The sequence below is a fragment of the Centroberyx gerrardi genome, chromosome 11, assembly GCF_048128805.1.
Source record: "Centroberyx gerrardi isolate f3 chromosome 11, fCenGer3.hap1.cur.20231027, whole genome shotgun sequence".
Classification (NCBI taxonomy): domain Eukaryota; kingdom Metazoa; phylum Chordata; class Actinopteri; order Beryciformes; family Berycidae; genus Centroberyx; species Centroberyx gerrardi.
Window position 1 is genome coordinate 1958489 of NC_136007.1, and position 24258 is coordinate 1982746.

The following is a 24258-nucleotide window of genomic DNA, read 5'->3' on the forward strand; positions in this document are numbered from 1 at the left end:
CCGCTCTGCCACTGAAACTATTCATGGGATCTTCCTGGAAAGACAAGCTTTAATCAATGATTAAATTTGCGTGCAGGTAGTACTCAGTCTCACTCTGGTTAAAGTCTTATCAGGTTAAGCTGTTTGATCCTTTGACAGCCTGACTGAGTCTCCCTGTTGCCATGAAGCAACCAGTTACAAGAAAATAAAGTTTGGATGACATGAGATCTTCCTGTCTCTTCAGAATGGAGCTCTGTCCAGACTCATTTCTGAACCCTGAGGTTTTTGACATGCAGTTATCTGTCACGTCAACATGGCAGCTTACACTGTAAACTGAACATGTTTAAAATCCTTACAATACTTAAAGGATAACAGCAATGTTTTTCTAGTCAGTCCAGCGGTCCAGGTTCAGCACAGTTCAGATCTCAGCGCTCGTTCCCCCTCCTTCGTTCATTCTCCTCCGGTATGAAAAACAAACTTCCACAGAGAGAGAGAGAATCCATCACAGGAACCATGAAGCCAAACTTTCTGTTTTCAGCTTATTTCATTGAGCTGAGGTCATCAGTTTAGTTACATCACATCCTGTATTGTTAAAGACTGTTCTCCACTTTCTTCAGCGACATTCAGTGAACTTTCTAATGAAAGCACAGAGAGCAGCCAGAGGTTTTTCCTTCTAATCTAAACTGAGGTGGATCTGGCAGAACTCCGGGATTCAGACATTCATCTGATTACCAGACTCCTAAACTTTCTCACCAGGCCGGATTTAGCAGTTTACTGGAAACCAATCAACATGCAGGACGACCGTGGGGGAAGAGGAAAGTGTTTCCTTTTCTGGATTTCTCCAAAGTGAGAAATCCACTTTGTGAATAATTAAGATTCTGGCTCTTACTTGTATTATTGCTGGCATGCAAGTCAAACTCCCCATAGAAAACAAATGAAGATGATTCCTGCACCCTGGGTGGTTTGATGGGGATCTGGATCTTTCCCAGCACTTTCCATATTTATCACACAAGTCACTCCCAATAGAATATGATGGGAGTTATTAGCAGAGTTGAGACCTTTTCCTTCAAAGTATTGAGAGTTTTAGAAATACTGTGCAGTGACAGGAAGAGACGTGGATTCAAACTGAACTGAACAGGGTTTTAGAATGAACCCTCTTCCAATCTAGAAAAACAACTGAAGGCTTAGTGATTAAAATGAATGAAAGAGACTCGAGGCGTCGTCTTCACCAGCTGTCCAATCCACCATCCACCAATCAGAATCTGTCTTTTAGTGAAAAGAGAACTGAAGCAACAGTGAGACTTCCCAAGACTTTTTTCTGAAATCCATGTTTTCATTACTGGTTTAAATGGTTTAACTGGATCACTGCTGGAACCAGTAAGCCCATTAGCAATAGCTAATATGATCGAGCAACTATTCCTGCTGCGGCCTGCGAGACATATGAGCTCCATGTTTGTTTTGGTGTCAAAATATCGCAGAAAAATACATTCTGTGCAGGTGAACCATGAAAAATCACCTTCTCGCCTGCCTCCCCTCCCTTGCCTCCCCTGGCCTGGCCTGGCCTGGCCTGACCTGGCCTGGCTTGCCTGGCCTCGCCTCGCACGCTAAAGCTTCTTGGCTCGCTGCTGCAGCAGAAAGCTCCAGCAGCTTCATTATCTTATTAAGGAGTTTATTTTAGAGTTTCCTTCAGGCGTCCTGCAGGAACTAAGAGGGTTAGAGACTCCTGAGTCCTGCTCTCTGCCGGCAGCGTCTGCAGCTTCTCCAGAGTCGCTGCAGCTCCCTGCTGCCTCGCTCGTCTCTGGAGCTTCTACCTGCCGCTGCTGCTTCTTCTTCCTCCTCTTCCTCTTCCTTCTCCTCTTCCTACTCCCTGGCCGCCGGGCAGAGGGTCGAGGAAAAGGGCCGCAGCCCGTTAGCGGTTCCTCCTGGGCTTCTTCACCTGATTCTCCACTGAAGAAGCGAAGGAGTCCGGTCGTCATCATCTGGGAGCTGCTGGGTTTCTGCGGCGTTGTTCCTGACGGACCCAAACGCCGACCTCCGTCCTCCGGTTTCGCCTCCTGTCCTTCGGGCGTAGCCGGGTCCTCGGGCTCACGTCAGGCCGCGTCATGGGGAACCACGGCTCCAACCTGGACGACATCCTGGCGGAGGACATGCACCACTGGTACAACAAGTTCATGCGGGAGTCTCCGTCGGGCCTCATCACCCTGTTCGAGCTGAAGGGCATCCTCGGCCTGAAGGGCATGAACGAGAACGCCAACAGCTACGTCGACCAGGTCTTCTTCACCTTCGACATGGACGGGGTGGGTGGCATACACACACACACACACACACACACACGGTGCCACATTTCATGAGTGTTTTGTGGGCTATTTACCATATATACACAAGGATAAAGTAGAGGATAATCCAGCCTGATTTTAGTTTCTGCTCATCTCCTTCATCCCCTCCCTGTTCTCCATCACTGCAGATGGTGTTCCAGCTTTTATCACATCAGCAGATATTTGATATTTTTCCTTCGTCTCAGTTGTTTTTCACAGTAAATATTCTGAATCAAACTCTGTCTAAATATTAGGAGTTCCTCCCAGTGAAGAAGAGAGCAGCAGTTTAAATCTGGAACTGTGTCTAGTCTGAAAGCTATTGGTGGAAAGGAAAATGCAGAAATCAGACGACCAAAAACACATTTACTCCACAGTATCCAACACACACACACACACACACACACACTCAAAGTTATGCGCTTTTTGCAAATACACACACATGCAGGGTGACAGTCTGCTGAAGCTGCACATTTTATTACATTTTGGTTCTGCAGAACAGTTTGTGAGTCAAGGTGAAGATAAATTTGCTCTTATTTCCCAGCTGAAATGTTTTAAAGTTTAACTTTAAGAACTTTTTTTCTGTCACGGCGGTTCTCAACCTTTTCAACTCGTGACTCTTTAAACGAAGCGATGCTGAAGGAACAGTTCAACCAGAGGATCATTTTCCCTTCTGAGGATTCATCTGATTCATCATCAGAGGAGGAGGCTGGAAACTCTTCAGTATTTCACAAGGAAAAAGCAAAAATTAGAGAGAAATTAGAAAAAATAGACATGATAGTAAATGTGTATAGCAGAAATCAGTTTGTTCAGGTTGGGAACCGCTGCTCTGCTGGATGTGAAGGTGAAGGGTCAAAGAACAGCTGAGAGCCAAGAGACGCTTGGCTCTCTGTCTAATTGGCTTACAGAGCCAGCAAGGACAGCCATGACCCCACTGGGTGGTGGGCTGAGGGGATTTCTGCTGTGTGTGTGTGTGTGTGTGTGTGTGTGTTGCGTGTCAAGTTCATCAAGGCCTCTGACTGCAGAGCCTCCAGTCCTCTAGACCCAAACCAAGATGGCGTCATGAGTCATTCTGGATCTGTGATGTCGGTTTTCCTCTGATGAAGCAGAGATTTATTTGACTGACAGATTGTATTTGGTCGTCTTTAAAAGCGACACATTGTTCCTGTCATGTGAACCTCGTATCTACAAGATATTTCAGGAACTAAGGAAAACAGCTTCGTTTTTAGCTTGATTCCATTTTTAGTATTTCTGACTTTATCTGAAAGAGTTTGAACGAGTTTCAGCAAAAGTTTCTCAACCATTTTCTCAGGAAAATGATCCATCATCCATTTTCCATTTCCACAGCTGTTTATTCTGCTTCAGGCTGACAGGAGGTGCAGGACACTGTGCTTCTAGTCCCGAGGCGTTCCACTAGGAATTTTGGGGAAAAAATCTTTGCGGCACTTTGACTGGGAATATTCTATTTTATTTTATACTTTATTGCAAATATTCCTAAATCATATTTTTCAAAGTGCCGCAAAGATTTTTTCTGCAAAGTTCTTAATGGAACGCCTCGGGACCAGAAACCAGACAGTGTGGAGCCAGTCCCAACAGGGCTAACAAGGGCTGGAGCGTATCCCAGCATGCACTGGGCAGGTCACCAGTCTGTCACATGGAGAACACAGACAGTCAGACAGACAGACAGAGAGAGAGACAGACAGACTCAATCCAAATGACACTCTTCAGTTTGGAGGAAACAGAATGTGACTCCACACAGAAAGGAGCGGGGTTCAAACCCACGACCTTCTGAACACGAGGAACATGTAGTGTTCAGAACCGGAGCTACGAGGTTTTCACACGACAGCAGCGATCTGCAGCAGACTGACTGCAGACCGCTGATTTGGAAACTGAACTAGTTCATATTGCAGCTTTCTATTAGTTTCTGACTCACTTGCAGTCCTGGTCCCGGCCTGCAGGTCCAGACAGAACCTGAACTTTATTCTACTGCTGCCTCCCTGCAGTCTGAATCAGCCAGATGTCAGATAAAGGCCTAAACCTGATGATGGACTAACTTCCAGCAGGACTGGCTTTAAGAAGTAAAAAATACTGGATAAATAAACTGGATTTGCAACAGTTCCCAGTCTGAGAGATCAGAACCGTCTCATCATCACACTGACAGTCAGTTTAAAGCAGGTTAACAGCTGCATGGAGGAGGAAACTAATCAATCAACTCACATTAAAACTAATAAAAACTAAACTCTTGCAGACTGGAAGCTGTTCTGCAGCACATCACAAAGCTGATCGTTCAGCAATTATTTTTCAGTCTTACTGTGTTGACATCCATGTGCTCAAATATTACAGCGGGTCCAAGCCTCATCAGACTCAAAGCGGGAAAACCCCGGTTGGTTCTGGAGTCAAGAGGGTCGTTTTTTTTTTTTACCCAGAATCCCTGGCTGCCTGATGCCCTGCAGAGCTCTGTGCTGTTTGATGTGGCGTTTGGAAAGTGTGACAGCGTCTAATCTGCTAATCACCTTAACTGAGAATCTGTCAGTCTGTAATCTGGAGACGACTCAGCTGAGAGACTCAGTTCAGCCTGAGGAGAGAACAGCTGACAGGACCATCTATCTATCTATCTATCTATCTATCTATCATCTATCTATCTATCTATCTATCTATCTATCTATCTATCTATCTATCTATCTATCTGTCTATCTGTCTGTCTGTCTGTCTATCTATCTATCTATCTATCTATCATCTATCTATCTATCTATCTATCTATCTGTCTATCTGTCTGTCTATCTATCTATCTGTCTGTCTATCTATCTGTCAGTCTGTAATCTGGAGACGACTCAGCTGAGAGACTCAGTTCAGCCTGAGGAGAGAACAGCTGACAGGACCATCTATCTATCTATCTATCTATCTATCTGTCTGTCTGTGTCTATCTATCTATCTATCTATCTATCTGTCTGTCTGTGTCTGTCTGTCTGTCTATCTGTCTATCTATCTATCTGTCTATCTGTCTGTCTGTCTATCTATCTATCTATCTGTCTGTCTATCTATCTGTCAGTCTGTAATCTGGAGACGACTCAGCTGAGAGACTCAGTTCAGCCTGAGGAGAGAACAGCTGACAGGAGTCCCTTCATCTATCTATCTATCTATCTGTCTATCATCTATCTGTCTATCTATCTATCTATCTATCTATCTGTCTATCTATCTATCTATCTATCTATCTATCTCTCTATCTATCTACCCATCAGGTGACATGAAGTAGACATTCAACAAAGTGTTACTAGTCTAGTTGGTGAATCTCCACAGACTGTAAACCCGAACCCTGTTCCTAACCAGGGCCGGTCTTAGTGTTTTGGGGGCCCTCAGCATGGGGCCCCTGAATCCCAACTCTCTCACTTTTTAATCCATCCTTCCTATTTATAAACTTGGGTAGCTTTTATTTGTCTAACTTCTCTCTCAGACACTGATGCAGCGGCAAAGAACATGAGCTGTAAGTCAAGTGATAAAATGTCACTAGAAGCAGAGTAGCCCACTGAGCCTGAGTGTGTGTGTGTGGGTGTGTGTTTGTGGGTGGGTGTGGGTGTGTGTGTGTGTGGGTGGGTGGGTGGGGGGGATGAATCAAGATTGAAGTAATTGATTAAAATAAGTTTACATTAGGTGTCTTTCCAAGGCAGAACGCTGCTGTTCCTAACATTAAGCTAACATTAACCCCAGACACTGAATATCTATAAACTAGTATTCAGTGCAAAATGAGGACGGAGCAGTTGATGCTTTATTGTCTTACAGCAAGATCTGATGTTCAATCTGTTCACCAACGTGTTCAATGTCAGTTTCCATTCAAATGAATGGGAAGTAAAAATCTGAATGCTATAAACTGGTCCAGCTGCATCTGATCCTGGTGAGCAGATTATATTCTGAATAATCTCCATGTTAAAACTAAGTGGAATATTGCTTTAAACTCAGTAATAAACAGAGATTGAAGCCTGATGGTCTTTAAAGCCACTGGAAAGGAAAAGGTTCTTCATGATGTTCTGCAGATAAATGTAGTTTAGTTCAAAGTTGAATTGAATTGGGTTAAACTGAATGAATGGGAAGACTAAGGCTCCTGATTGGCTGACAGCAGCGGCTCCTCTAATTCAAACGAGGTAAACCTGCTGAGTGGAGGATTTCCAGTTCAAATGCTGCAAACTAGATCCTGATTGGATGGATTTCAGTCATTCTGTAGTGAGGGAGCCAATCAGGAGCGAGTCCAGTTGACTAACAGCACATGCTCTTTGCCATCACCATGCGTCTTTCTTGTGATAATTTCTTTCCATTTTGTATTTTTTTTTTCAGATATTTAGCTGATGCTCTTTTCCAGGGAGACTTGCAATGAAGCTTCAATTTCTGATTCACCGTTACATTCATGACAAGCAACAGATAAGAAGAAATGCCAAGGCCAAAGCCATAGAGAGAGAAATAAGAGAAAACTAAACGATCCCCTCCTCCTCTCTGTCCCGCTGCAGGACGGGTATATCGACTTCGTGGAATACATCGCTGCCGTCAGTCTGATGCTGAAGGGAGAAATCAACCAGAAACTAAAGTGGTACTTCAAGCTGTTCGACCAGGACGGCAACGGGAAGATCGACAAGGAGGAACTGGAGACAATCTTCTCGGTAATCATCACACATCACACAACATCACAGCGTGGAAATCATTCAAATCATGAAGGCAGAACACACTACACACGAGGAACAGGTGTAGTTGGTGGTTAAATATCTGATTAGAATTAAATGAATACATCAAGTATCAGGAACATTGGTCTGTTGGTCGACTTCCCCTTTAAGTGATGAGAACAGAGACGCCAAAATCATCCAAGTGTCCCGCGTAGATCACTGGCTCCAGTGCTGCATGCTAACACTTTAGCATCCACCATGTTTAGCATAATAATAATAATAATAATAATAATAATAATAATGATAACTTTATTTATATAGCACTTTTCAAAACAAAGTGCTTTCCATAAAATAAAAGATAAGAAGAGTAACAATAAAAACCAACAAGGAATAAGCAAAGCAACAAAATAAAGAATGGAGAATAAGAGGCAAATAAACATAAGCAATGAAACCATAAAACAAAGATAAAACAGGTAAAAGGGTGTAGATAAAAGAATAAATCAATAAAGCTATAAGAAGGCCTTTGTTTAAAAGCGAGTCTTCACTGTATACACTACTCAACATAGTGTATGCTAAAGTGTTAGCGTGGAGCTACTATCACTCGATATAGTGTATGCTAAAGTGTTAGCATGGAGCTACTATCACTCGACATAGTGAATGCTAAAGTGTTAGCATGGAGCTACTATCACTCGACATAGTGAATGCTAAAGTGTTAGCATGGAGCTACTATCACTCGACATAGTGGATGCTAAGGTGTTAGCATGGAGCTACTATCACTCGACATAGTGGATGCTAAAGTGTTAGCATGGAGCTACTATCACTCGACATAGTGAATGCTAAAGTGTTAGCATGGAGCTACTATCACTCGACATAGTGGATGCTAAAGTGTTAGCATGGAGCTACTATCACTCAACATAGTGAATGCTAAGGTGTTAGCATGTAGCACAGGAGCTAATGATCTACTGGGGACACTTGGATGGTTTTGGCGTCGATGTTCTCACCATTTAACAAGGTTACAGTCTGACCAACGGAGCGATCTCATTAGCATGCAGTGTGAAGTCAGCGGAGCAGGACGCAGGACTCCCTGCTGACCCAGAGGAAACTAGGCTGGATTAGACTGAAATTAGAGGCTTAATCTCCTGGATGAGATCATTCAATCAGCTGCAGGAAGTGGGACGAGGACAGTTCGTCTCAGTGACATCAGAACGACTCTCTGTCTGCTGGGCTCTCGGTAATATTCATGACTGTGGAGAAGCAGGTGACTTATTGATCCGCATGGTGAAGCTGAGTCACTGCAGCAGAGCAGGTGGAGGCTGCTGAACAAACACCGAGGGCTACCTCAGGATGGGAAAGAAAAGGTAGTAAAAGAGAATAAAATATTACAAATTGAGGAAAAAATAACATGCACAGTAGGTTTCTGTACTGTAAGTCTTCAGGTCGAGTCAGGATGAGTTCTTTATTCCTGCTGTGAAACCTGTTTGCTGTTTGAAGCTCGGAGGCTTTCTGTCTGCAGGGTGTTCTTCACCAACACATCGTTAAAAACATCAAGGAAGAATGTGTTCAAACTTCAATCATTTCATTATTTAACTGGGACAAGATGTAAAGCCCCTGACAGAATCAAATCTATATAATATAGACTCAATAACAACCAAGGTAGAAAACTCACTATTTCACACTTTTACCGTAATGTCAGTCCGCTCAGCTGAGACTTGGCTTCAAAGACATTGTGATGCCCTGGAGGCTTCTGGGTAACTGAATCTAAAGTAATTAGGAAGGAATTCCACTTCAGGGAGGATTACACACACACACACACACACACTTATCTTCCTCCACCACTGTAAATGGATGTAGTCCTGTCTGTGCGCGGTGTCAGTCTGTGCTGTCGCCCCCTGCAGGCCATCCAGGACATCACACGGAACCGCGACATCGACCCGGAGGAAATCGTCGCGCTCATATTTGAGAGGATCGATGTGAAGGGAGAGGGTAAGAAACAGTCAGTCAGCTCCGACTGCTTCCTGCTTCTGCTGCTCCGACACCAACAGTCTGCATCAATATATCGGCAAACTGTTGGTATCAGCTTTAAAAAGCAGTATCGATATTGGTCCGATATTTTTCATGGAGCTGGCTTTTTTGTGACCTTTTTTCCTGGCGGTGTGTCACTTAATACAATAAAACACAAAACTAACTAACTAATACAGCTGTCACATTAGCAACAGAATAAAACCAACATGGTCTTTTGTTTAAAAGCTACTTAAAGAGTCACTAAACCCCAAACCCAAATCTGTGGTGAAGCCTGACACCTAATGGTGAAAAGTACTGAACTGGCCATCTGCTATTGGCTGGTCTTTGGTGCCAGGTGATGTCACCTTCTATAGAGTACAGGCGGTGACATCACCTGTTGTAGTCTATTGGGTTTAGTTACTCTTTAATTATCTTGAGATAGGCCTGTCTGAAAAATTAACCTGTTTTACACCTGCATTTGTAGTATACTCTTACAAAAATGCATATCTGTATCGGCCAACATGGGTGAGAAAATATCGGATGTCGTATCAGCCGCAAAATACCATATCAGTGCATCTCTATTGGTAGTGCTACTACTGCTACTATTGGATTTTGGAAACATCATTTAACTGAAACAACAGACAAACTGACGGCTGCCATGAGCAAAGTGTCAGATTGGCTCGCTTAATCTTCCGTACGGATCAAGAACTCAGTGAATCCAGACATCCTGTTTAATGGAACGGTTTCACTACTGTGAAACATTCTAAATATTTAGGCATTATTATTGACTCCAACTTGTCCTTTAAAAGTCCTGAATCTAAAACACATCAGACATCAGTTGTCCTTTTTAGCTGCAAAACTTTTTGTTCATTCCATAATTTTCCCTCATTTGTCATATTGCACTACAACCTGATCTGAGGCAGGTGGGACGGCACTAGAACCAGTAAACTCTCTGTACAAACACATCTTAAAGTACTAGATAAAAAGCCAAAGGATTACCATCAGTGTAACACTACAGAAATATAACTTTGTTGAACTTTCACAGTTCTCTATTCTCTATCTATTAATTGTGCTTGATCACTGTAAAAATAAACAATAAAAGTCAAAAAGTTCTTCTGCTACCACCAGTAGTTGAGATTTGCCCGTTAGCTTCCGTTCCTGATTCTAACCCTCCCCCGGGTTTGACCTTTGACCCCTCAGGTGAGCTGACCCTGGAGGAGTTCATCGAGGGAGCCAAAGACCACATTGACATCATGGATATGCTGAAGAACCTGATGGACCTGACTCCGGTCCTGATCCTCATCGTGGAGGGGCGGCAGTAAAGCCGAGCGCAGGAAGACAACAGACACAAGCAGAGGAAAACAGAGAAGAGACTCGACACAAGAGAACCTGATGTGCTCTGTCCAGAACGAGGCGGTGGGGGGCGAGGAGGAGGAAGGCGGGTTGAGAAGTTGAAAGCGAAACGTCAAACTTTGTGTTGGACTTTGATCAGCTGTCCAGCCTCCGACCATCTGCAGATGAAGCCCAGAACCTCCAGAGCTCCACCAACACCAGGCTGAAACGGGGATTCACTTTTGAGTCAGCGTACCTGTGAGCCACCTGGGTCCATGTGGGTCCGGACTGCAGTCTCTCTTTAAGCCAATTACAAAAGTTTTAATTCTCACCATTAGTTGACAGCAGAGACAGCAGAATAGATACATGGCTGGCATCACGGCAAGCTAACAACAAAATTAAACTGTTTTGGCTCCTTTCGATGAATTAAACGACTCGGTTTGGGTGGAACGTCCCACTCAGCTCCGCCTCTTCATGTGTATCTACGCTGCTGTCTCTTCTTCTGGATTTAAACAGGAAAAGGATTCACATGTGGCTCAGATTTGGTCTTTTCACAGCTGACAAAACACAGAAAAACGATCAAATCTGGGTCCCACAGGTGGTTCAGACTGTGATCAGACAGGAGGCGTTTCTCTCGGCTCAGACTCGAAGCTCAGCTGGTAGCAGAGAGCGACAGGTCAGAGAGTGCGAGGAGCGTTGCATCATCCTTGTTGCTATGCAACACAAATGTGACAGCAACCTGCAAGCAATCAACCAACCAGAAGGTGACTTGAGGTACTGTGAGGCTTAAGGTGAGACATGTTGGACTTGGAGCCAGAAACAGCAGGTGACCGAACCGGTGGAAATAACTTGAACACAAAGACTCAGAGAGCCGTCTGACCCGATCACAGACTAAAACCTGATTTTTCCATCTGATTCTTCCATTCCCTTTGTAAAACTAGACCAGTGGTTAATGTGCTGTGTGTTGGGTTTTGCCGAGGTTGGTGTTCTTCCTTTGTGAGCAGAGCATGCTGGGAGCCGCCCCTCGCCGTACACGCCGTCGTCCTGGTTCTGACCGCCGCTGATCCTCCTAATGCCGTAAAAGGTTCAGCAGGTTTACAGCATCGACACGTGGGAGCTGGTTTAGGAAGGGATCAGAGCTGCTGAATCACATTTTACTCAGGTCAGAGAGAGAATGACTCCAGTACAATAATAACTCACTGTAAAAGTAAATGTTTGAAAAACTGTGATTACTCACAGATCAGTACAGTACCTGGAGTGCAGTAGATAGTGACTCTGTGTCTCTCAGCAGAGCGCAGCAGCAGCGGTGGCAGCTTATGTAACCCGGCAAGCACCAAATCCTCAAAAAGGATCTGGCCTTTTAACTGGCTGCTGATCCTGTGTGGGCCGGCGGTGTTTCCCTGCTCTCCGCTCCCATCGTCATGACAGGAGGATCAGATCGGGTCAGATCGGGTCAGATCGGGTCAGATCGGGTCAGACTGGGTCAGATTGGGTCAGATCAGATCAGATTGGGTCAGACTGGGTCAGATCGGATCAGATCGGGTCAGATCGGATCAGATCGGGTCAGATCGGATCAGATCGGGTCAGACTGGGTCAGACTGTGGTCAGATCGGATCAGATCGGATCAGACTGGGTCAGATTGGGTCAGATCAGATCAGATTGGGTCAGACTGGGTCAGACTGTGGTCAGATCGGATCAGATCGGATCAGACTGGGTCAGATCGGGTCAGATCGGGTCAGATCGGATCAGATCGGATCAGACTGGGTCAGATCGGGTCAGATCGGATCAGATCGGATCAGACTGGGTCAGATCGGATCAGATCGGGTCAGACTGTGGTCAGATCGGGTCAGATCGGGTCAGATCGGGTCAGACTGGGTCAGATCGGATCAGACTGGGTCAGGACCAAAACCAAACCGCCAAATGCCTCGTTAGAGGAAGTGAGCAGGTGTTTCATCCAGTGGTTCCTCTGGAACTGTGGTGCAGCAGATTATTTTAGTTCTGGTTCCTCATCCGTCCTGTTCTGGTCTGACTGGTACAGCTAGTGTTACCTCTGCTACCGGCGCTGGTGGTTTCCTTGCTGTAGTGAAGCATCACTGTTGAATGAATGTAGAGGAACGCTCTCAAAACCTCATGTCTGTTTTTTGGGGGTTTTGAAATGTTAGTGCAAGTCAGTTTATCGATACATTACCATTGTGTTGTGAACCTAAACTACCTGCTATCCTTTAAAAGGAACAATTTAGTTTGAATTTTTGCTATCAGTCATTTTTGCATCATCACATGCAAAGTGGGTGTCACTAACCTGAACACTATTTATCTTAAATGGCAGGTATCTCATCCATGAAATAGAGAGAATAGGCGGCTCGAATCAAAAATTAAAAGTTCTTCGGGTGCCGACTCAAAAAACATAAACTATAGAAAAATGTCCGCACTCTTCCTCAACGTTTCTCAGGTGTCTCATCCAATCAGAACGCTGCTTTAAGGATTTCTTGTACGGACTGAAAGGAGTTCAAGATAAATCAAACAGGCGTTTCATAACCTGAACTAATCCTTCAACTGTTTCCCTAAAAGCTGCTGCCGGTCGCCTCCGTTCCCTTCTCCAGAACATCTGAAGCAGCTGAGCGTCAGTAAAGACCAAGGGACAGAATATCAGAAATGACTGTAAAAGACGACTTTGTTTAGTGTGTTGACTTGGGCAAGTTCCTCTAGATATCACCTTGGAAAGAGACTGCAAAAACACAACAGGCATGATGTAAAGACACCTCAAGTCTCCTGGGGTCCCAGCTGTGTTCAGGTTTCTCAAAATCAGCAGAGGAACATACAGGATGTGGATTACTGTGATGGGACATGATGTTAACGGCGCTTCACATCTCGTTTTAAATCACAAGTTGAGTCCCGTCTTTCCGTCTGAACTCTTCTTGTTGTACTCTGCTGTGTTTCTGTTTCTTCATCTCTGTCTTGGCAGTTTGAGCTCCGCAGTCAGAAAACATTTTACTCCTCTAAGAATATCTTCGTAGCGTTTCTTCTTCAAACCGACTGTGCTGTTCAAACAGGAAACGTCACACATTCTCACAGCGGATAAAACATTATTATTATATAGAATACATTCCTGTCTGTCAAAGATCTTATTTGCTGCTTTCTGGATACTGTTAGTTGTTTTTCAGCGGTACTCACTGGTTTCAATAAGGAATGCTAACAGTTTTCCAATACAAATAATGTTTTTTCCTCTCTGACAGGCAAATAATAAAAAAAAAAATGCTACAATTCAGCATGTTGAGGCACTTTAACCATCGCATTCATAACAGATTAACAAGAAAAACTGATCCTGGATCAGCTCGCACTCATACGGGTCGGATTATTCTATAGAAACCGAATTGAATGTTAAATATGTTAAATATAACTGTTGACGGCTGAAAACCTTCAAACTCTCTCTGTGTTTTTCATTCATTTTAATCTAATTTGAAGGATTACACGGCTCTTCACACACATGGCGCCGAGTCATTTTCATAACCGTCAGTCTCAGTCAAAGCTCTGTATACTTTCAGAAACGCCTCGTCAGCAGTTTTGTTTGAGGTTTTCGTCCGGCAACAGGTAGTCATGATGTAAAGTAGCAAACATGTTATCATTATTACAAACTTTATTTTTTATCACAGTATTAGCTGGGAATCTACTGAATCTACTAAATCTACTGAGTCTAGCTGTTTTAAATCTTTGTATTTATTTTTATACTGCTGCAGCAGGCGGGTCTGTGTGTGATAAGAACAACTGAGTGGAAGGGAATGTTTGAAAATGTACATAATGAATACTGAATGGAGTTTTTTTTTTTTTTATTAAAGAAGTGAATTCAGATGTTTTTTTGATTGTCCAAGACGGTTGTGATCCGTTTAGAGTCGAGGGAAGAAGACTCTAAATTTAAATCTCTAGTTTAATCTGAACCCAATCTCCATCTTAGCACCAGCTCTTTCTCCAGCGGACAGTGTGAAAATATATTCTGTAAAAACTGGAAGTTGATTTGAACCAATCATGCTTTGTGTTGCCTTACTAATAAAGTTTTTAAACTAACAATCTGTCTTTTATTTAAACTTCTATTGAACAAAGAAATCTAAGAGGACATTTTTACCATAGACCAATGTACAAATTATTATTATTATTATTAGTAGTAGTATTAGTATTAGTAGCAATAGCAGCAGTTCTAGTAGTATTACTAGTAAAAAAAAAAAAAAAAATTGTTTTGTTCTTGTTTAAATGTAATGAATATGTAAATGAGGATTGAAGGACTTTGGAGGAACTGAACAGGAAATAAAATCACACCTGCAGGACAAATTCAACAGATTCTTTTATTGCAAAACATAGAAAATAGCAGAAATTGTCCTTCAGTTTGGTTTTGGTCCACATCGTCTTTTATAAAAACATTTTCCTCAACATTTTCTTTCTGACATTCAAACCCCAGTTCATATTCAGCAGCAGAAAACAACAACTTGACTTATTAGCATTCCTCACAGTGCTGCACAGTGTGAGGCTGCAGTTAGCTCGAGGCTAGTGACGCCCTTGGTTACAGTGAGGAATGCTAACGAGACATTTTTTAGGGAGAAACTGGAAAAACAAATACATCATCATCATTTAAAAAACCTTTAAACTTGATGTCTGGCGTAAAACTAAGAAACACTTTACTATATGAAGGTGCTATGTGGTATTTTGTGTTTCAAAATGAATACCACATTTCCCAGAAGCCCCTCTGCTTCCTGTCACAGGAAAGGAAGCTGGTTGGTTGTTTGTTCCTGGTTCAGGTTTGATTCAGGTTCATCTGTTTCCATCAATACAGCAGCTAACAGAATATTTGAGCGATATTATCTTACTGCTGATACAGGAGAAACACATGATGATCCAAATAGTAACAGGAAGTACTGCTGTTGACGTCACAATGTACCCATAAGGCAGTGTGAGAGCGGTCCGATGCCACAGTAACAGTTTAATATGTCAAACCAAAACCTCAGATCCTCTTCACTGTCAGATCTTGTTTTGTGATGAATCATTTACTTTTTGGTGAACCCACTTTCCCTCAACCTGCCTCGGCTGCTTCTACTGCAGTTAGAGATTTACTACGTTTCCCAGAATGCCTTTCAACAACCCCCACAGAACGGATGGAAACTAAAACCTACAGAATGCAGTTGTGGGTTTTATCTGCAGGTGGAGAGAGAGAGAGAGTTTCTCCAGTCTAGAAACAGTGAGAGTCGTTCCTTCCTCAAACCCCAACATGCCTTGCTGCTGCATTGCATTCTGGTCCATCTCCTCTAGAAAGAAGCCCTCGCTCTTTGATTCTGAGGGACTGACACCGAAACCTGACGTTTACCGCTGATGTTTTACATCCTGAAACATTTTCTCATATCAAACTCCACTGTAGCTGCTGGAAATATCTGGAGGTGACGTCACCTCGTCTACGATTGGCCGGTTATCCACCAAGAAGAAAAACACAACAAACTACTGAATGGAGCCAGAGATGAGAAGTGTTGAAGTGATTTAGGGGGAGTTTTCCTTTAAGAAGTGAATTCTCTCTGTGTGTGAAAGCAGCGTGTTGTGTTCAGGTGTTCAGGTGTTCAGGTGTTCAGGTGTTCAGTGCGTGTTGGGGATCGGACCTGTGACTCTTCAGGTGCGGCTCACAGCTGTTTGGCCTTCGGCTCCCTCAGCATGCTGACGTACAGGCGGACGAAGGCGTGGCAGACGCCCGCGGCGCAGTACACCGACGTGGCCAGCAGGGGCAGGAAGGGCAGCGTCTGTTGCCACGGCGACAGAGGGAAGACGATCTCGCAGGCGATCGCCAGGGGGACCAGGCCCAGCAGGTAGACCGCTTCCAGAGGATGGAGGAGGGAACCGTGAGCGCTGAGAGGAGCCAGGAGGACAGGAACATGAATACACACATAGAGAAATGATGTTTATTATCACATTATCATCAGAAACAGAGAGGAAAGGAGAATGTTTTTCCCACCTGAACAGTTTGCTCAGAGCGCTGGAGGAGAACAGCGTGAACAGCAGCATCAGCAGGATTTTGATGGGCAGCTCTGCACAAAACAACACAAGCTTCATGAACTGTGAAACACACCGAGGTCGACAGCAGAGAGAGCTTCGACTCCAGCAGTGAGAAGCACAGGGGTCAGAGGTCACGGCAGGCTGACTGTGTTTAACTGTATCACCACTATCTGTATCTGCAGGTTTCAGACTTTTTAAATTCTACCTGGAATTGAACTTCAGAACAATTTAAGAACCAAAATAAAGAAAGAAAAAGCGTCTAAACAGCCTGATTCTGACTGAACAGCTGAAAGTCCTCCAGGTGTTTTACCTGCGGGGGTGAAGAGCAGGGGGAACAGGGAGTAATGTCCCGTTGTGGCCAGAACCAGGAAGATCCCAGCATCCTCTCTGCTCTCCACCGCCAGGATGCTGCGGGACGACAAACAAACCCACAACATCTCACATTGGCTCTAAAACCAGAGGGAAACGATACGACAGCAACACCGTGACAGACGGAGCGGCGGGGGCGGAGCTGACCTGAGCGGCAGGATGGCGAGCAGCACGGCCTTCTCATGAACGTGCCAGCCGAACAGGAAGGAGCCCAGAGCGCACAGAACCAGGCAGCGCAGGAAACCACGAGCGCCGCGAGGCCGCCGCCAGATACTGAACACCGCCGGCTGCAGGGAGAGAGGGGGCGGGGCAGGGAGAGAGGGGGCGGGGCAGGAGGAGAGGGGGGCGGGGCAAGGAGAGAGGGGCGGGGCAGGAGGAGAGAGGGGCAGGGCAGGAGGAGAGAGGGGCGGGGCAAGGAGAGAGGGGCGGGGCAGGAGGAGAGGGGGCGGGGCAGGGAGGGGGGGGTGGGGCAGGAAACAGAGAAACACACAAATCAGGTTAAAGGAGAACAGCGGTACAATTCAAATTAAAGCTCATTTACTTCTGTCTACATCTAGTTTCCATTTCCCTCTATCAGTTTGCGATGCATGCTGTAAGTAATTCCATTTTTTAATATTTACAGATTTTAGTTTCTACCGACCAGGATGGCGAGCAGAGTGCAGAGCAGAGTGACGGAGGGAGAGACGGAGGGAAGGACGGAGTGCTGGAACTCCTGGACCAGGCCGCCCGTCATGGAGGCTCTGGGAAGCTCCGCCTCCTCCAGCAGCTTCAGACGAACGCCTGAGAGACAAACAGGCGGGACAGACCGCTTTACGTCCGCATCACAAACACGGGACACAGCAGGGAGCGTGGGACACGGCGGGACCAGAGGGTTTTCTATGTGTGAGGCTTTACAGTGAATTCAATACAGTGCAGGCTGACCGAGCAGAGCCAGGGTTTTGTCCAGGACGTTGTAGAGCGCCCAGGCGTTCGGCGCCCAGTAGGCGTGGCACAGGCCGCGCTTAAAGGGGAAGAGTCTGGAGAGCAGCTGGGGGAGCTGGCCCTGCAACACACAACGCAACAACATCATGACATCATCAGACAACAACACCTCCGGGTTGTCAACCAACACAGCGGCTCAGTTCCCGTTTCAGCCTCCTTACACCTCCAGTAATGTTTAGACTTTCAAATTCTCCTAGCAGGCGTTCTGTTGGAGGCCGAGCCGCTGCGGTGGCTTGTTGTTGTTGTTGTTGTTGTTGTTGTTGTTAACTTCAACGGGTTTTTGAATGTGGTTTTGGATTGATGCCGAAAATAAAAGCAGCTCTGTGTTTAACGCAGGCTTCAACGTCTCAAACACTCAAAGCTTCTTCAGCTTCAGGCTAGCTAGTGCGCAAAATATCTTTCTGTTGAATCCTTTTATTTAAACAGGTAAGTCACACTGAGATCATAGATCTCATTTTCAAGAGAGACCTGTGTACATACATAAATATTCAAAAAATATTCAGAATTGCAGAGCATACATCAAAATGAGCTTGTTTCTAGCTTAAATTGGTAAACCTACAACAAATCTTGGAAATGTTTTGCTCTTTTCCAAGATGAATCAGTTTGAAGCTGTAGAGGAAATGTGCAGATAAAGATCCATCTGGTTAAAGCAGCAGACCTCCAGTCACAGTCAGTATACAGATATTTGTTCAACAACAGTTTAATGCCTGCCCCGCCCACTGAGCGACTGAACACAGGCTCCACCCACCATGGCGATGAAGGGGCCGAAGGACAGAGCGCAGACCGAGGAGACGATGCCTCCCAGAGCCGCCAGGCGGAGCGGACTGAAGCTGCTCCATCTGACAGAGCCGTCTGCACACAAAACACACACACACACACACACACATCAACACATCAACATACAAAACAACACATCAACACTGCACAACAAGTTCAACTGAGTTCAACTGTGTCCCAACTCTGTCCTAACACCTTACACCAAACGACTTTTCAAGCGATTTCACAGTCGCAGACAAATTTCCAATGTTGGAATAAAATCATGAGAGTTTTGCTAGAGTTGTGGCGCGCTCCCGTCATCTCGATCGTTTGGTGTAAGGTGGTCAGAAAACTCAGTCCGAGCTGTCTTAAGTCAGTCTTTTTCTCGTCTTGACGTTCCAATAAAATCAAACATGTTTAATATCATCGGAAGTCTTTAGTCTTGGCTCATGCAAATAGTGGTGTCGGACTTTAGTCTTTTCAAAGTCTTTTCAAAGTCTTCTAGTGTATGGTATAACTGTTCCAACTCTGTCCCAACTCTGTTCTAACTCTGTCCTAACTATGTTCCAACTCTATTCCAACTCTGTCCTATGTTCCAACTCTGTCCCAACTCTGTCCTAACTATGTTCCAAGTCTGTCCTAACTATGTTCCAACTCTGTCCTAACTATGTTCCAAGTCTGTCCTATCTATGTTCCAGCTCTGTCCTAACTATGTACCAACTCTGTTCCAACTCTGTCCTAACTATGTTCCAGCTCTGTCCTAACTATGTACCAACTCTGTTCCAACTCTGTCCTATGTACCAACTCTGTCCTAACTCTGTTCCAACTCTGTCCTAACTATGTACCAACTCCGTTCCAACTCTGTCCTATGTTCCAAGTCTGTCCTAACTCTGTTCCAACTCTGTCCTAACTATGTACCAACTCCGTTCCAAGTCTGTCCTATGTACCAACTCTGTCCTAACTATGTTCCAACTCTGTCCTATGTTCCAAGGCTCAGTCCGAGCTGTCTTAAGTCAGTCTTTTTCTCGTCTTGACGTTCCAATAAAATCAAACATGTTTAATATTATCGGAAGTCTTTAGTCTTGGCTCATGCAAATAGTGGTGTCAGACTTTAGTCTTTTCAAAGTCTTCTAGTGTATGGTAGGCATAACTGTTCCAACTCTGTCCTATGTTCCAAGTCTGTCCTAACTATGTACCAACTCTGTTCCAACTCTGTCCTATGTACCAACTCTGTTCCAACTCCATCCTAACTCTGTTCCAACTCCGTTCCAACTCTGTCCTAAATATGTTCCAACTGTCCCACCTCTGTCCACCTCTGTTAAACCTCTGTCCACCTCTGTCTGACTGTCAAACTGTCTGATGTCATTATCACCAGCAGTAGCAGCAGTTCAGTGTTTCCTACCTGTGTTGTCCTGGGTGAAGCAGTAGCTCCTCAGCAGGTAGATGCCGTACGCCGGAGCGATGTACAGGAAGATGTGCTTCAGGTTGAGCAGCAGGGCGAACAGCAGCGCCCCCTGCAGGTGTCTGGACTGTTCAACACACACACACACACACACACACACACAGATCAGGGTTTCTGAGCTCGAACGCAGCTTAGCTTTAACATGCAGGTTTAGACGACACACTGAAAGCTTCGTAGGTTTTGCACATTAACAGAGTCTTTGCTTTTGTCTCTTTACACCAGACTCTACTGTCGACTCCAGACCTTTTCTGCTATCAATTTCCAAAACAGTTAATGAAACACAAAGCAGGAGGCTCTGTCGGTGCCGTCAGCTCTACACCGGGTCCAAACCTGGAGATGTCTCGCCACAGACAGGAGGAGGAATCCAAACAAGAATCCGTTGTACTGGAAATGAATATCTGGGGCAAAATGTCAAGGATCTGAGAGTTTATCATGTCAGAGAGAGAAAGGCTTTACATGTGTTGGGGAACTGTCTTTCCCTTCTTTAGGGCAGCGGCTCTTCAACTTTTTCAGCCTAGAAGTCAAAGTTCGGCTCACTAAAACACGGCGGCAGGCTTGTCAGACCTCCTCCCTAAAGAAACAGGGCTCCACACTAGGGCTGAACAATTAATCAAAATTTTATCGAAATCGCAATATGGCCTACTGCAATTTTCAAATCGCAGGAGGCGCAATATTTGTTAAAGGTGAAATGTGTCAAAATACCGTTTTAAATGAAATATTGTCGTGCTGCAGAGATGTCCTGCCTACACATCATATTCTACAGACTTAAGAAAACATCTTTGTTTGGTACAGATCCCCGCAAAAATCACACCATAGTCATTTTAATACGTTTTTCAATGAAAATGAGAATAATGATGTAAAAATTATCATTCCCTCTAATATCGCAAATCATATCGCAATTGCAATATCAGTCAAAATAATCGCAATTAAGATATTTTTTCAGAATCGTTCAGCCCTGCTCCACACACATAGAAAGCTTTGGGACAAGAAGCATCTACTGATCCCAGGGCTGAAACTGAGTCATTACAGTAGAAAAGAATAGAGGTGGAGGTTGGAGAACAAACAGTCAAAAAGATAATTGAGGATGTATTAAATAAATTCATAGAAAGATGAATAAAATAATGTTAAAGATTGAGCGACTCTATGATGCTGATAAACCGTTTCTCCATAAAGTTTAAAGTAAAATTCACAGCAGGATGTATGTTCTCTTTCTGACAGATTTACAGAAATGAAAAGAAAGAAGACGTCCATGTTGCTTGCAGTAATGGACAATAAAGTTTTCATGATAAAACAGAAACGCTGATTTAAATTCTGATTTAAAGCAACACAGAAGAAGTTGAACTCCTGGATGTGACGGCAGGGAGGGGACAGCATGACTCAGCAGCTGCAGACTGTTTCTCTGTGGTTGCAGGTAACAGATAAGGCGACTCGGCGGTTTAGAGGCCGCTCTGTGTCGCTCTGTGGCTGCAGATGAAGGATACGGTCGACGATGAGGAGGCCGAAGTTCCAGAGCAGCAGCACCGCCAGGATGAAAGATGGCCGCCGTAGAACGTCTTTACTGCCTTTCTGCTCCGACACACACCTGCAGCACCTGACAGGAGGCAGCAGCAGCAGGTCACACACACACACACACACACACACACACACACACACACAGATGAATGACAACACAAACCCTGAGTGTCGTTGGTGTTTGATAATTAAATATTAAGCATGGCGTCTCCCACATCTGCCTTCACTGCTTATAAAGTCACGATGAAATGAAAATGACTTTTTGACCCATTTAACAATAAATGCCAAAAAATTACAGAATCCTTGTAAAAATTCTTTCAAAATGTTCTTACAAATATTTTTCTTGTGTTTTTATATCAAAATACAAGTGCTTTTTCTTCCTGGAAATTTTTGTATTTTTAGTGGAGCAGCTGCACTTCAACTTCCACTTCGCCCACGAACTCCGGCCCAAAACCTTCCACCTGCACCGTCAAGTTCACCAGAGTCTGAACCTGGACCTGGATCTGGATCTGGATCTGGATCTGGATGTGAATGTTGATGTGGATGTGGATCTGGACCTGTATCAGGATCTGAATCTGGATCTGAACCTAGATCTGAATATGGATCTGGATTTGCATCTGAATCTGAACCCGAACCCGGATCTGTATCTGGATCAGGCTATGGATCAGAATCTAAACCTGGATTTGGATCTGACCCTGAACCTGTATCTGGATCTGTATCTGTATCTGTATCAGGCTATGGATCAGAATCTGAACCTGGATTTGGATCTGACCTTGAACCTGTATCTGTATCTGAACCTGGTTCTGGACCAGGATCAGAACCTGGATTCGTATCAGGATGTGGATCAGAATCTATATCTATATCTGAACCTGGATCAGGATCTGTATCTATATCTGAACCTGGATCAGGATCAAGATCAGGATCAGGATCTGAACCTGAAGCTGTATCTGTATCTGTATCAGGCTATGGATCAGAATCTGAAGCTGGATCAGGATCTGAACCTGGATTAGGATCTGAACCTGAAGCTGTATCTGTATCTGTATCTGTATGAGGCTATGGATCAGAATCTGTATCTGTATGAGGCTATGGATCAGAATCTGAACCTGGATCAGGATCTGAACCTGAAGCTGTATCTGTATCAGGACCTGGACCTGGACCTGGACTCACTCTCGGGCGGCGTACAGCAGCAGCAGGTCGCAGCAGATGACAGACAGCCTCTGGAACAGCAGGGTCTCTGGACTGCAGTAGTCCTGGTTCTGGAGCCGCAGCATGTCGGGGTCGAAGCGGCGAGCGACGTGCGACAGACCGAACTCCAGCCAGGCGAACAGCGGGGGGTAGTCCAGCGTCCACACCGAGCCGTTCTGACCAATCAGGACGCACGGAGGCTCATTAGTATTCAGGTTCACACTGACGGGAACTAACATGACGTTTCATTTGATAGACACAATGCAGATTAACACAGAGCCACTTCAACTGCTTACAAACAAGCTGATGCAGCTGTCCCTAGATTAGGCTTTTCTTCAGAGAAAAAAAGAAAAACAGAAGAAAATATCTAACATATGCAAACATTTGCTGCTTTTCTCTGTTTCATCTCATTATAAAATGAATACCAACATGTTTTGGCTGCTGGTCAGACTGAGGAAGAAATCTGAAGAATCACTTTGGGCTCTGGTGACTTGTGATGGCCATTTGTCATTATTTATGACATTGTATAGACTAAATAATTCATCAATTAATCGAAAAATAATCACTGATAATGATTGATCACGATAATAACACGTCTGAAAACTCTTTAGTGGCACTTTCCACATGAAAGAGCCTGGTGAAACTCCCTATGGACTTCCTCCTAGAGTCCAGACAGATCATATACTACAGACAGCACAGACAGATGATATAACAGACAGCACAGACGGATGATGTACTGGTACAGACCTCATGGTACCAGCGGGACAGCGGCAGGCTGTGTGTGATGGCCAGCCAGTTCCTGTGAACCTCGAAGTCTGTGGAGTGACTGAGACAGAGGGAGAAACACAGTGAGGAGAGAGAGGCACCAAACTCCACTGGAAACTCTGACACTTTCATGTTCAACTGCTACCGCCCACCACAGTGTGTTCTGGTGAGAGAATTATAGGTGAACTAATTCTAAAGGTTGAGATATTACTGAATTAAGCACTGTCTGGTGGATTATATGTATGCCGAATTTACAGGTGGTTGTTACTGATTCAGAAAAGATTTGTCTATGGAGTTTGGCTTGACTCGCTCTCCATACAAGACGGCACGTATCGGGGTTAGAAAAACATTTAGACACTTGATTACATCCAGAACAGGCAGGTATGGAGGAAATCTAAATGAGTAACAGCGCCATCTTGGGGCAGCTCGAGCCAGACTGGCTTACAAGCTAACATCCAAGCTAACACACAGACACTGAAACACAGACTGAAGGTCCAGCTGCCAAAATACTTGAACATCTGTGTTGAAATCAATAGAGAAACAACTTCATTGAAGGCAAATGAGTTAACGTTGACATTTAATTCACAAATCAGTCCAGTACGTTGCTATAATGAGGTGCAAACCCAGCTGACGCTGCAGTCAGCCTGTTAGCTGTATGCTAACTGCTAACTGTCACCGCAGCTTTGAACGCATCGCGTGCCGAAGCAAATTAACGGCTTTAAGTTGTGTGTTGTTCTGTGTATTTAGTTCACGGTAAAGCAGTTTCACTCACTAGGCGTTGATAAACAGACATTTCAGGAAAGTAACTCCAACTGCTAAAGCAGGAAACCAGCTCCAACTGTCCGCCACGGGCGCCGCCATGACAGCTGAGAGCTACGTCAGTGATTTAGCAAACCAAACTTTATTGAAAGCGCCGTGCTGGACAGCCGGTGACCTT

At 44.6% G+C, this 24258-nt stretch overlaps 2 protein-coding genes across 2 annotated transcripts; one reads left to right on the top strand and one right to left on the bottom strand.

Moving 5' to 3' along the window:
- Positions 1 to 2081: 2081 nt before the first annotated feature.
- On the top strand, positions 2082 to 10260 carry guca1d (guanylate cyclase activator 1d). Its single transcript, XM_071908279.2, has 4 exons — positions 2082 to 2276; positions 6788 to 6937; positions 8833 to 8920; positions 10139 to 10260. The coding sequence occupies exons 1-4, from the start codon at positions 2082 to 2084 to the stop codon at positions 10258 to 10260; spliced, it is 555 nt and encodes a 184-aa protein (XP_071764380.1).
- A 4338-nt stretch (positions 10261 to 14598) lies between these two features.
- On the bottom strand, positions 14599 to 24188 carry alg8 (ALG8 alpha-1,3-glucosyltransferase). The gene is made up of 13 exons (XM_071908268.2): positions 24094 to 24188; positions 23304 to 23382; positions 22539 to 22732; positions 21341 to 21450; positions 20190 to 20257; positions 19800 to 19926; positions 18390 to 18493; positions 17582 to 17702; positions 17301 to 17440; positions 16808 to 16947; positions 16602 to 16699; positions 16251 to 16323; positions 14599 to 16144 (listed from the first exon to the last, which is right to left on the bottom strand). The coding sequence occupies exons 1-13, from the start codon at positions 24180 to 24182 to the stop codon at positions 15922 to 15924; spliced, it is 1566 nt and encodes a 521-aa protein (XP_071764369.2). The 5' UTR covers positions 24183 to 24188; the 3' UTR covers positions 14599 to 15921.
- Positions 24189 to 24258: the final 70 nt, after the last annotated feature.